The 14,345-nt window shown below is 33.8% G+C and overlaps 2 protein-coding genes across 2 annotated transcripts; both read right to left on the bottom strand.

Moving 5' to 3' along the window:
* Positions 1-774: 774 nt before the first annotated feature.
* Positions 775-2,951, bottom strand: LOC123690350. The gene is made up of 2 exons (XM_045633718.1): positions 2,718-2,951; positions 775-1,612 (listed from the first exon to the last, which is right to left on the bottom strand). The coding sequence occupies exons 1-2, from the start codon at positions 2,911-2,913 to the stop codon at positions 795-797; spliced, it is 1,014 nt and encodes a 337-aa protein (XP_045489674.1). The 5' UTR covers positions 2,914-2,951; the 3' UTR covers positions 775-794.
* Positions 2,952-6,068: 3,117 nt separating this feature from the next.
* LOC111001554 (complex I assembly factor ACAD9, mitochondrial) lies at positions 6,069-14,221 on the bottom strand. The gene is made up of 9 exons (XM_022271483.2): positions 13,471-14,221; positions 12,609-12,770; positions 11,933-12,076; positions 9,924-10,074; positions 9,133-9,284; positions 8,342-8,457; positions 7,373-7,530; positions 6,758-6,829; positions 6,069-6,308 (listed from the first exon to the last, which is right to left on the bottom strand). Exons 1-9 carry the CDS (start codon positions 14,123-14,125, stop codon positions 6,095-6,097), a joined length of 1,824 nt encoding a protein of 607 aa, XP_022127175.2. The 5' UTR covers positions 14,126-14,221; the 3' UTR covers positions 6,069-6,094.
* Between the last annotated feature and the right edge of the window lie 124 nt (positions 14,222-14,345).

The raw sequence follows: 14,345 nt of genomic DNA, 5'->3' as shown, positions 1-14,345 counted from the left end.
AAAATATTATTCTAATAATATTTGCGTGAAAAAATAATTAAAATTAATTTGGCAATGTAATAGTATAAATAAATTCAAAATTCGAGCGTACTTCTTGCTTAAAGGCCGGCAACGCAATCACTAAAAATGGGTGTCTATCGGTTGCAACGACTGTCTTTTTGGGCGTCCGGCAAGCTCGTTTGCCGTTATTATAAAAAAATCTGATGATGTAGGGATAAAATAATAATATAATGATATCATATCATTATATTATTATAAATATATTATACGTAAATTCTATGTAAAATTCCTTTTCAGACAAATTTGCACGCCATTAATCCATTATGTGTGACAGAATATACAAACTTTAGATTGTACTTACCATAATATTTTATACCATATTCTTGCTAATAAATTATTATTATTATCGAAACCCTGTCTCATCTTCCGAGGGATCAAGACATCCCTTACATCGCTTTCCATTTTTATATTATTAAAGCAGACCAAATATTGACTCTAATCTAATAAATTCGAGTTTAACTTTAGTGAGGGTTTAAATCAACAACAAAATCTTGTTTAATAATTTATTCAACAACTTAAGGACCATTCAAGTATGACGTCACGCAATTTTTGAAGAGTCTTGACCCCCCCCCCATAGTTTCCCCCCCCCCAAAAGTTGCCATTTATGTGGTGTAAAGTATCGGAAAGTCGAAAATAATATTAACAATAACGCATAATTCAATACCCGCCCCGCATCGTAACGTTTTACCGTTTTTCGTTACGTAATACTTGAACGCTCTCGTATACACTACGGGTTAGCCAAGGTGATCAATCCTCACCCACCACGGAGTGTAGAGTTCGGGAATTCTCGGGTAGTTCCCGGATATGGAACCAAAGTATCCATAGTATATGCCCCACTGGGGATACGCGTATTCATAATACTGATGGGCCTTCAGTTCCGCCACTTGTTTAATTATATGGACGTAGTACCTCAAATCAGTGAACACCAAAATCCTATCCTCATTTACTCGAATCTCGAAGCAACCAACCCCAAGAATATGTGACCCTAGTAACAGTGGACCACCGTTCTGAACCCCAGAAAACCTCATAACATTCCTAAAACATATAAACTTCCCCCAAAACTTTGGTATGTATTTGGAACAGTCAACGATATCTTCTTCTTTGGGGAGCGCAAAGTAGATTTTGTAGTTCTCCCGCACGTGTTCCATATACTCGTAGCCTGACCCGGCGAATAGAAGCTTGTCTTCATCATCAGTTTTTGTGTTAACTATCGTCCAGTGAGGATAGATCAGCCAGGTCTGGTACGGGTACTGCTCAGCGTTGGACGGCTTCCAGAACACGAACATCTGATCCCGGGTGAAGATTATCGCCACATCGTGTCGCGGGGTATGTTCCCCCTTCGGCCCATGCTGGTGTTCGGGGTTCAGACTTGTGCTGAACAATCGCCAGATCCGCCAGACTCGGTACCGATAGGGCGTGTTGTACAGCCCCGATTTTCCCAAAGCCCAGATACGAAGGTCAGTCTGCCTGTGCATGTGCGGCATCAGGAAGTTGGCAGACGTCAGCAATATTCGATTGTTCAGAATTGCAGCAGTTGAGAGTGGGGTCATGTCTGAAAATAGAGACTCATTTGAGACTTAAATTGGCTATGTATATGAGGGGGAGAAAAACGGCACGCCCAAAAGGCAGTCATCGCACTCCAACCATATTAGTGGGAGCGTTGCCTGAGGAGTTATTTTTTTAAACTTGGAGCTCAGCAGGTGAGACCCTGGAAGCCGATTTCACAGTTCGCTAGTTCACAAAAGAGCGGTAAAGGGCCCATAAGATCCAGCTATCAAGGTGGTTTTAGACTTGTTGTTTGAAAATGGTTCTCTTGATATAAGTGGGCGGAAGAAAGAAGACAATTAGAATGTTACAGATGGAAACGCCTTAGTTGATTCATGTTTCAACGGGGGACAAACAAGTAGGATTCCACCTAATATTAAGTGATACAGCCCCGACACTCACAATGCCAGAGGGCTCGCCAGTGCGGCCTTTTAAGGAATGGTACGCTCTTTCCTTGAAGGACACATCTGTAAGCAGCTATTTCTTAGTGGTGGTGCACGGAAAAAACTACCTTAAAAACGGTCAGAACGTTGTAATACGGGTGGAATTTTATATTCTACCTGGATTTCTGGCGATAAAACTCAGATGCAGGTAATCCAAAGCGAAGAACTTACAGTTCTAACATTTAAAACAGTCTTTACACTTTTTTCTTTTTTTTATATGATAGGGGGGCAAACGAGCCTGCGGGACGCCAAAAAAGGCAGTCGTTACAGCCCATAGACACTCATTTTGAGTGGGTGCGTTGCCGGCGTTTAAGGAAGGAGTACGCTCGAATTTCGACACACACAGATATGTTCCAGCTGTTCATGATTCCAATTTTCCTCTTAATGTATGCCCGTACGAAATTATCAAACCAATTCTACTTAGAGGTCTTCAAGAAAAGAGCGTAATAATTATTTTAAGGATGGCAACGCAACAGTCTTCTAGCATTGACATGATACGTGTCAGTCAGGAAGTCTAAATACACCAGGAGTACGTGTTCCTAAAGAAAAAATCGTGATGCTCTTGCCTATCTTACTATGAGTGTAATAGCATTCAGTCTGAACATAGGCCGTGCCGTGAATTACCAGTAGAACTTTAAAAGAAGAAATGAAGAAGAAGCAGCAATTTACCAATAGAAATCCCAGCTACGACCCTCAGCCTGAATCTATTATATTCTTCATTCCAATCCAAAACTGGTTTCGAGAAAGCCATATAGGTTGACTCTGCTTTCTGCCATCGGAAGAAACTGGTGCGCCCCAAATTGTCAAGACGTAAAGGGTATGGTGTGCTGGTGCCAACGTCCCAGAAGGCATCACCGCCACCCATGTGTAGTGATAGAACCAAGAAGAGAAGAGTGGTACTTCGTTGAGCGTAACTGTTAATAAAGAAACACAAATTACTAAGCCAATTTCTATTTATACAAGAAAATATAAATAGATATTGATGTGAAATCGTGAAGGACATAATTTAACTACTTTATATATCAGAAGTGAATTAAAGTATCTATTTCATTTAGTAATCAGTTAATTACTAACAAATTTGCATTAGATATAAATTATCAATTTTCATTGTATATAATGGCTTTTACATAAGACAAAGATATACTAGAATGTGTAAAAATCGTCTTAGTGTATTACTTTTAGAAAAAATGTAATTCAATACATGATTATTTGCGTAAGACACTATAGTTGATATAAATTTAATGACATTATGATGTGTACAGTATAAATAATATAAGAATTGACCAATTCATATGACTGTTAAATGTAAAATTCTTTTAAAAACAAATTTGCGTGTGTGGCAGAATATGAGAACGAACGATTTTAGACATTTTTGTACCATATTCTTGCAACTAATTATTTTATTCATTAAGAAATGCCAATCGCACCCAATCCCTTTGTTTTTTAGTAAGCCCACAACAAAAGTCATAATAAATCATAGACCGTAAATTTTCTCGCGTTCGGTTCATTTTCACGCGTCACAAGAGTTTTAGATTTGCCGCCAATTCACAAAAACAAATGACAATCGAATGCAATATACATGAGGTTACCAAAGAGTTCTCAAATTGATATTTAAAAAGCTTTTATTAGTAGTGTTTCTAACTGGCCAGTTCTAAACATTTTCAGTTTTAACGACGTATTATTTCAAGTCCCATCTTGTTTCTAATATGTTATATTTTCTTTTAAAATATGTTAAAATTAACGAAATACTTACAATGACATTCCCGGGAAATATTTTCGTAAATGTCGTAGAGCGATGAATGTCAACTAGAAAGCATAACAACGTTGCATCTAGTTTTTATAATGAACAAAGAATACATTGTCTGTATATGTTTATTATACAAATCCAATCATAGTTCTATGTTTTATTTACGCTACTGCGTCGTAGAAAACATTAATGTCTATTTATTTACTATTATATATTTTCTTTATAACCTATATAATATATATAATTTATAAATAATGAGGGAATAATAAAAAAATAGCCTTGTATCGTTAAATTGAAAATAATATTAAGTTTTACGCATTAAAAAGTTCTCAAAAAATTTTCGTTTATGTAAAATATCAATGTTTCGATAGTTATATAGTTTCTTTCAAATAGTTTAATTTAGATACATTAGAATATCGATGGAGTCAGTAAGATTTTCTATTTACACGCTATTCCTAGGCGGATAGATAAACCCTATTTCCTATCGCATTTTTTTAAATCCCTCTGCGACGAGATACTGGTCATGTCCACATGTTTTTGGGACGACGCCGCTTTTTATATTTTCGTATGTATGTTAATTTTGACGTGTTTGTCCAAATAAAGAAAGAAGATGCACAAAATTGTTCTGTGTGCCTCGTATGATGTCGAATTACCCGCATCATTCGCCAAAGTTTCGAGATTTATCGAACTATGACATCCATTATTAAAAATATTTTTTAGGTTGATTGGTTGGTATGATTTATTAAAGTTTTTTTAATATCCATTATAAGGATGTAGTGCTTTTTTTCTACTTTTAAAAAGAGATGTCAAGAAGTACTTGAAGAAGCAGGAAGACTTGATTTGTTTAATTTTAAAATCTAAGTATTATTTGTTGTTTCAAATGTTAAATTTAAGTTAGGTTTTTTAATGTACTAGCATGTTTGATATACATATATTGATTATTTATGTAACCTGTTTTGATTTTCTGTATAGTCTTTTCTTTATAATATGCATAAGTATAAGGTTTAAGGCCTTTGGGCCTTTGGGCATTGAGTGTCCATGGGCGGTGGTATCACTTAACATCAGGTGAGCCTCCTGCCCGTTTGCCCCCTATTCTATAAAAAAACAACTAATAATTAAATAAATAAACTATAGACAAGTATGGCGCAGCCAATTCCCCCCCGACTTGCATATAACCGATGTGATAAGTGATATAAAAATATTAAATAAAACAAAGAATTTTATATTTTTTATTAACAAATAACTAAAATACTTATTATTTCTAACAACTTTTGTTACTAAAAACATGTTTTGATAGCGGGATACAATTGGGTTATTAAATGCGTTCTCTAGGAACTGGATTCGAATCAAAGAAAAGTACGTAATGTAGATATAATATCTTTAAATAAATAATATAAAATTCATGAAAGTGGCAATTTAATAAAACAGTTTTGTATGATTTAAACATCCAATAGATGGCGCTGAAGACAAGATTCTGAATATGAACGAAATACAATGTTTCTTATGCTAATATATTTCTTGGATAAACCAATAATTTACAATCTTTAGGGCCTGTTTCACAATGTCTGGATAAAGTGCCAAATAGCTATGCAACACATAAATTATTCGAAAGATAAAAGTTCCAAATAAGATACTTGGCATTTGATGACGTATAGCGCTATCTGACAGTCGTGAAACGCAAAAATACTGTTTATCCTACCAATAAATAATAAATAGCTTATTTGGAACTTATCCGGTCATTGTGAAACAGGCCATTAATATATCAAATTAAAATGTTTCTAATAAATGTAGTATAGGTTAGTTATAATTAAGCTCGATAGATGGCGTTGCAATAAAATTTCACCATTTTCATATATTTTAATAGATGGCGCTAAAGACAATAAAGTACACCCTCTAATAAGACGATACATTTAAATATTTTAATATTACGCGTTTTATTCTCTTGCTTAACATATAATACAAGCGCGATAATACTCCTACAACGCGGAATTTATCGTGTTATATGAGGCTTAACTGTATTTATAATTTTAGTTAACTTTATCTATTAAAGTAAGATATTTATTATCAATTACTAAAAGATTAAATTTCTTGTTATACCATGTAGACTCATCTCAAGTCACAATCCAGTCTTGAGCGCTCAAATGTCAAAAACTTACAGAAATGGTTTCAGAGCTCTTGAAACCATAGACAAATTTAATGTCCTAGTAAACTGAAAATCTAAATATCAAAAGTTTACATTTGAGCTCAATAGATGGCGCTTTTTTAAATTGTTAAATATTCACTAATTTTAATAATTTTTCTACCAAAACACCCTAGCAGTAGGTTTTACAGTCAAACTTTCGTTCGTATCCAGATATTTCCGACCAAATTGCAGTTTAAAATGGTCTAAATTGAGGTACTCTCCATCAATAATTTCTGTTAATAGAGTTTTGACCCTAGCTTTAGTCATCTCTACGTAGCACGCTGCCAACTTCATTTCGTTCTCCGCATTTCTCAGTCCGATGCAGTAAGATCTGAAAAGAATAATTTTTTTTAAAGTGAAACTTTAATTACATCGTCTCAAACTTTTTGGTCTGTGTGGCGCATGTCGCGTGACGGTCGGCCGCGGAGTAGGGATAAAGTGAAAGGCGCTCGTCATAGCAGCCAAGGCCAATATGGCGGCGCACATAGTTTGCAGCAGCTGACCGTGTAGTGTATAGACTATTATTCATTTGTGCCAGTGCTCCACGCTATTTTAATTTGTATATAATCTTAATAATTGTTAAGTATTATGTATGTCGTACTCTCTAAGACACAGAATTCAATAAAAATATTAGTGGTTGGATAGTGGATGTGGATTTTGGATGATGGATGGTGGATGGTGGAATGTGTATGGTGGATGGTGAATGGTGGAAGGTGTATGGTGGATAGTGAATGGTGGCTATTAACCAAAAACCAAATCAGAAGCACTATTTTAACTCACCTCGAAGCTCTCGCCAGGACAGCGGTACACACCAATATTTCAGTTGCAGCCTCAGCGAACCGGTTCAACTCCCTGGAAAAAATATTTATATATCAAATATCGAACAAATTTCACCGAATTAATTTTAATACAAGAATCCATACAGATGAGAAGTATTAAATTGTTTGGACATTAAAAATATATGCCAGCCTATAATTTTTAAAATGCACCATCCATTAATACAATACAAATCACTTATTAACTTTGTAAATAATTCTTAATAAATTACATAAATGAATACAAAAATTACTAAGACAAATAAGAAGTATTAATTGTAGAGTATTTATAAATGTTATTAAGTATTTACATATGTCATATAATTAATACAGTTTATAATTTGTAATAGGAATAGCTTTGTAAATAATTCTCAATAAATTATTAACTTTGTAAATAATTCTCATTAAATTACATAAATTAATACAAAAATTACTAAGACAAATAAGAAGTATTAATTGTAGAGTATTTATAAATGTTATTAAGTATTTACATATGTAATATAATTCTCAATAAATTACATAAATTAATACAAAAAATACACAATAAGAAGTATTAAATTTATGAATAGTTTGCACTTACGTGTATGCGCTTGCGACTTCCAAGCCATGCCTGGCCATAATGGTCTCACTGACGAACCGCATGCGTTTGACGCAATACTCTAGGCTCTCTGATGGTGGCTTTAGACTCGGGTGAAGATGTTCGGACAAGTGTAGATCCAGTTTTGGATCGTCTTTCTCCTGAAAATGATATTAAAATTTATTTTGAAATCTTTATGATCATTTTTCCACTGCCTCGTTGCTACCTATGTTGCAGCCAACTAGCTTAATTAGCCGTTTAATTAACAGTCTGGCCTTTTAACTAAACGGGGCCGTTTAACTAACGGCCTGAAAGATATTCAGCCGTAGCGTTTGTTACAACATTTAATAAACTGGTGCCTACTTTATGCAAACGAGCATTGACTTGACGTTAAGTGATGGCCATACATTCACATTGTCAGGGCTCGCAAGTGCGTAGCCGGCCTTTTGAAAATTGCTACGCTCCTTTCTGATTTTAAGTTGAATTGCTTCGAAAATACCTATCGCCCATGGACAATTGAAATTACAGAGGGATTTCGAGTACGTTGCCGGCCTTTTAAATATGGGTACGCGCTTTTCTTCTATGTCGAATTCGTTCGAAAATACCTAACGTCTATGGATACCCTAAACTACAGAGGGCTCGCGAGTCTGTAAATGTGTTGCCGGTCTATTAAATACTCTTTATTCTTCTACTAAGTCGAATTCGTTCGAAAATACCTAACGCCCATGGACACTAAATGACAGAGGGTTCACAAGTGCGTTGCCGGCCTTTCGCTATGTAACGAATAGAATTGAACCTATTTTGTAAATTTCTTTCGATATTTACATGATTAAATCAAGCAGCAGCGTGTGACTCTCTCCCTGAAGAACTTCTTGGAACAGCTGATCAGCAACCTGCCTATTAGATTGATTATGATGCAGAAACCTGAGTCCCAGAGCTAAAAAGGTTGTAAAGGTTTGTTTGATCACTCACCTGATGCCTGTTGGAAATCATCTTCTTGAAGACGAAAGAGGGATTGAAAAATGGATTCCTTATCTTCTTAATCTCTTCCGCCATTGATTTGGTGGCGTAATGGACTCCGTGCAAGGCTGAGGGTAGAAATTTTATGAAGCGTCACGAAGATGTGCAGCGTTTTTTGCCGACGAAAAGGGAGAGAGCGATTGAGACCAATTGAGAGAGAGTGAGAAAGTGAGATTGAGAATTATTAACGCTATTTTCTGTCGTATAACGTATAGTGCAGTAAACGCTGATTTTTTATTAATTAAAAGGCGGAGGGTCACCTGATGTTAAGTAAGCAGGAATAGTAACTCTCAGGTTCGCAAGTGCGTTGCCGACCTTTTAAATATTGGTACCGGCTGTTCTTTTTCGAAGTCAGATTGGTTCGAAAATACCTACCGCCCATGGACAATCTATGTAACAGAGGAATATCGAGTGCGTTGGCAGCCTTTTAAAATCGGTACCCTCTTTTTTCTAAGTCAAATTGGTTTGGAAATACCTACGGCCCATGGACATCCTAAATGACAGAGGGCTCACAAGTGTGTTGCCGGCCTTTTAAATATTGGTACTTGCTGTTCTTTTTCGAAGTCGAATTGGTTTGAAAATACATACCGCCCATGGACACTAAATGACAGAGGGTTCGCAAGTGCGTTGCCGGCCTTTTAAATATGGGCACGCTCTTTTGTGCTCCTTAAATTGATTTCGGAAATACCTACCGCCCATGGACATTCATGTCAAGATATCAAATATAAACAAAAAAAATTAACCTATAAACATGTTAACTTCTTCAACGTTCTCCCCTCGAAGTGTTAACGACCTCATATTCTCCAGCAAACGGAGACAGTCCTTCTGTTTCTCCACTCCTGGTATCGCCAGAAGTTTCAGAAGTACACGCTGCCCGTGATGCGATATAAAATTTCTGAAGAAACATATCAATCATTTATTATTCAGGAAATTGACATATGCTCGCCGCGTTACGCGTTAGAGTGAGACGGTCTATAAAAAATACTGCATAAATAAAAAGTAAATAAATGATTATAATTGCATAAGTTGATTGAAAAAAAGGGACATAATTATCACTAGCCGCAGCGCACTTAAAATGGATAGATTCACTAACAAATAAAATGTATGTACAGATTCAGATGTTCAGATTCGTATTGAAAAATGTGCCCTGTCAGAAAGGTTTGTCATCTCTGACATGTCACAAAATGACAGATGTCAGAATTCTACGGAATTAAAAATCAGAGTATATCCCATTTATTTTTAAATTTAGAAAATATTTTTACATTTACAAATTATTTTTACGTTAACCAAAAATAATTTTTCATCTACAAATTTTTAATTTTAGAAATACTTAATTTACTAATGATTTCTTACATTTACAAATTATTTTTACATTTACTAATTATTTGTAACCTTACAAAATATTTTTATATTTACCAATTTATTCTGCCTTTACATATTATTTTAAAATTAAATATAAAATGATATCAAATTATTTATCAATGACTAAATTCTATACAAATTGTTTTATTATGTTTATAAAAAAGCCTTATACCTGCACATAGCCATCTCCAGTTCAGCATCAGGATCCATGAAGCCATCGAGTATACCAGCTGTGAAGTACTCGGCGCTTTCACTCGCGTATATATATAATAAAGCTTCACCTATCGTCGATCTGATTGTTGATAATTCTGATAGCGGTTTGCCTAAAGATGGAATATGAAAATTAAAAAAAAAACTCTGTGGGTTCCAGACGATGTTTTCTTAGTTAAATGTGCACTTTTCGAACACGAATTCGCTAGTTTGAAACAGGCCGAATTGTATACTAGACAGCGTGTACACACTCGCTCACACACAGGCACACATACACACACATGCACACATACACACACAAACACGCATTCATAGATTAAGTTAATTTAGATTTAGTTAAAGTTTGTTTAGTACAACCAACAAGTGTCTCTTGACTACTACTCTTGAATACTCATTTAATGATGTAAAAATTTGAGATAAAAAAAAAACTGTCTGAAAGTCCATGTGCACAACCGAAGAACGAACCCACGACCTCAGGTATAGAGGGCTGCTCTAGGCGGAATCCTCATAGACTGGATGTGATGCAGCAGTAGCATTGGTATACAATAGTGGTCCAAGGAGAGTCAAATCAAAATCAAAATATCTTTATTCATTTAGGTAAACATGTACACTTATGAACGTAAAGAAAAACTAATTAAATTAATCGTAAATTTACATTTACAACCAGTTCGCAAGTCAAGGGCGTAGAGCGGGTAAGAAGAACTGGCAAGAAACTTTCCGCCACTCTTTTTAATTGCTAAGTTTTTAATACAAATTGTTTGAACTGGAGCAAATCAATCCCAAGGATTAGGATCATTTAAGTATTCTAAGTTATTAAAAGGTATGCAATCAACATGGGTTTCTATTAACTCCCCATACTTGACTAATAATAGAATGCCTTTAAGTTGGTAGTAAGGTATTTTAAATTAGCAATTAGGTTTACCAAAAACATTTTACTTCACTACATAGTATAAAACAAAGTCGCTTTCTCTGTCCCTATGTCCCTTTGTATGCTTAAATCTTTGAAACTACGTAACGGATTTTGATGCGGTTTTTTTTAATAGATAGAGTTAAGAGGACATGTATAAGAACATACATTAAATAGTGGAGAAGTACTGTTATTTTTGAGTTTTATCAAAATAATGCACTAAGTATTGTACACATTGAAAAGGTCTACAGAAAAGTCCGAGATTATATATGTCTATCTCTTATGGAAAACCCACATTTTTATATACAACGTTCACAGATTTTCTGTAGTGTATTTAGTATCAGCATTGCACCCGTGCGAAGCCGGGGCGGGTCGGTAGTATTAAGATAAAACCGTCATATCATTTTTCTTATTCAACTTAAAATTTGTATTAATATAATCCAACATAATCCAGAAATAGTACTGTATTATATTCAATATTTTTAATTGTATTACCAACAGAATTAAATATATAAATAATTTATCTATTTATTTCAATTTCCTGTTTATGCAATGTAATGGAACATGCAACATAATTACTTATTTTAATAACAGGGTCCTACATTATTTTTAAACCAGTTAAATCAGCCTCAATTTAATTCAATTAAAGATGATATCTGCCTCTTTTTTTATTATAAATATTTTTATTTATTATTTATTTATTTACTTAGTAATCCTACAGCTAACATAAATTATACATAATTACATACAAATACACTGAGAATATAGCCAAAGATGGAATACATGATACATTTACAATAAAAAGATTTATAAAAGGGAACAAACAAACAAAAATTATTTAATACATTTGACTAATTGTGATTTAATTTATTTAACTAAGCTAAGCTAAGCTTTAAATTTTCTAGATAAATCCCTAATGTCGTTGGAGGTATTAAATAGCTTACATAAGTGATATTGGTAACTCCGATGAGTCTTTTTCTACCTCTTTTTATCATATACACTATTTGACATATATTTATAGGCTATAATCTCAAATTTTTTTAAATTTATTTTACATCACTTACCATTTATAAACCGCGGACGAATATACTCCATACAAGCCTGTGTTGCCTGTTGTAAGCTTGTCCGGCACAGTGTTGCTGTATGCAGGCGATTCGTACCTAATGTCTGACTTAGAATTGCTTCATTTGCCATATTCAATTCTAAAGCTGTAATTAATTACACATATTGTTAAACTTTAGTCTTTAACTTACAGGATATTATAATTATAACAACATTCGTTTCACAAAATATCTAAAATCTAAAGTATTAAAACTGTGTGTATATTAAATTCATAAAAAAATATATTATATTAAACCAGTTCGTAGTTCGTATGTTATTATAAATTGGTTGGTAAAAAAATAGTTCTCAATTTTAGGGCATAGAACAACAATTGGCAGCAAACTTTGCTGGCAACAAGCTGGTAAATATGAAATTAATTATAATAATTATTATTATGTATTTAAACACACTAGCAGCTGTTGCCCGCCTATTTTGAGATTTGGAGAAAATGTCCAATCTATTTTTAAAAGAGTTCAATGATGGTGCACAGATTACACTTCCCGGAAGCCTATTCCAGTCAGCCACTACCCGGTTCGGGAGAAAGTTCTTTAGGGTATTGTGTTATGTTGAGTGGTCTTAAGTTTTATAATGTTAACAATATCAGTTAAACTAAGCTTTATATATATTCATAATAAGTACCAGGTGTATTGGAGAAGGTAACAAAATTGTCCTTATAACTTATTCCTTCAGCTCCAGGTCGGATAAGTAACGCTTTTAGTATACTGCCGTCCGTTATAGCCAGAACAAGAATATAACCAGTTTTGTTTATGTGAATTTTCTCCCCATTTATTCTCCAAATTCCTGAAAATCACAAATTGATGAAGATAATACTTAAGTACTAACACTCCACAGACACCTCTTGCCACATGTTTGTCCAATTTTTGAGAAACTCATAGCTTTATTTTATGCTATAATTATTTAATAGTAATAACATTCAGTTTCACAGTCATTGGATAGAAAAGGCTAAATAAAAGTCAGTGTACACCAATAATGTATTTTCTAACATTCAAAGCAATAATCATCATTTATAACTGTCAAAGCTTTGACTTCAAAAATTACCATGAATGTATGATCTTCATCAGAGTACTTTAAAAATATATAATTAACAGTATCAAGTCAATACCAAAATGTGTTCAAACTCAATTTTACATCCTAATTAAAGAGATTAAAAAGCGCAATTAAAAAGAGTGGCAGAGAGTTTATAGCTAGTTCTTCTCTTCCGTTCTACACCCTTGAATTGCCAACTGGCAGTAAATGTAAAATTAGAAGCAATCAATGTATATTTCTTATTTGACGTTCAGTGTATATTATGTTACCTACATGAATTTTAAATTTGAATTTGAGCATTAAAAGAATTTCTAACTTTATAATAATTTTAATTTATTAGTATTCTTTGTTGGTAGAAGTTATGTTTCATTTTATCATGAATTTACCTAGCCCTATATATATAGTTTACCTAAAGGTTTGTTACTTACTTGGCAGAAAAAATATTTCAACTAACCTTTCTCATCAATTTCAGCTGTGGTCCTGAAGTCTGGTTGAGTCAATTTATCAGACATCCTCTCTTTAATACAAATACTAATTGTATCATCACCAGACACTATTTCATCAATAATATCTGTGTAGTCATCTGCTGATAAACCCTGTGAAAGAGCTGTCACACCAACCCAATGCTCGCTTATAGCCTGTCCTAATTCTAAATCAGCTCCTATTATTTCTAAATATCGTAATAGTTCTGTATAATTAGCTGCTAAACCGTTCTTAGTGAGATTTACAGTAGCCGCATACATACTTGCTCGCCTTAACGTGTTTTTGCGTTCTTCTTTTGTACTGTTAGCGTTAGAAAATGACTTTTTGAGAAAGGATATCCTGTTTTCGAGGGCTGTATCCTCTTCTTTAGTTAAAATTTCCGGAAAAGCGAGCAAGTCACGGTTAAATTTTGATACGAAAACTTCTTTCATAAACGGGTCTATCTTGGCGCTCCTTCGTTCTGTGCGCTCAAACACCTTTAAATCTTCAAAATCAAACTTCTCTTCTTGCACTTTTGGCTGAGTTGCTTCAACAGTATCATTGTTTATAGCTGAAATTTTGAATTTTCTGTAAAAAGTTTTTCGCACATTATAGGGTATTGTGGTTAATTTCCTTGCAATATTCATTGTTTTCACTTAAATATGAAACTGCTTCTTAAGTGTTTATATTTAATAGCTTATATTTTTTAAATAAATATTTTATCTTTTAAAAATCTAACTTTTTTATTTTATAGGTTAATAAATAACTCAAAAATTCAAAACACAATATATGTTAATTGTCAAATGTCATTCGGGACACAAAATGACTTGGGATAGTGAAAAGGTTTTATGGCTTTGACATTTTTAT

Source organism: Pieris rapae, chromosome 24 (assembly GCF_905147795.1).
Source record: "Pieris rapae chromosome 24, ilPieRapa1.1, whole genome shotgun sequence".
NCBI classification, from domain to species: domain Eukaryota; kingdom Metazoa; phylum Arthropoda; class Insecta; order Lepidoptera; family Pieridae; genus Pieris; species Pieris rapae.
This window is presented reverse-complemented; position numbering and strand designations above follow the sequence as displayed.

Coding starts and splice junctions, on each gene's coding strand:
- LOC123690350 (XM_045633718.1), bottom strand. CDS start 2,913: ATGGGTGGCGGTGATGCCTTCTGGGACGTTGGCACCAGCACACCATAC. Junction 1,613..2,717: donor CGTAGCTGGGATTTCTATTG/GTAAATTGCTGC, acceptor CTCTATTTTCAG/ACATGACCCCACTCTCAACT.
- LOC111001554 (XM_022271483.2), bottom strand. CDS start 14,125: ATGAATATTGCAAGGAAATTAACCACAATACCCTATAATGTGCGAAAA. Junction 8,458..9,132: donor AGAAGTTAACATGTTTATAG/GTTAATTTTTTT, acceptor TTCTACCCTCAG/CCTTGCACGGAGTCCATTAC. Junction 6,309..6,757: donor GTCCTGGCGAGAGCTTCGAG/GTGAGTTAAAAT, acceptor TATTCTTTTCAG/ATCTTACTGCATCGGACTGA.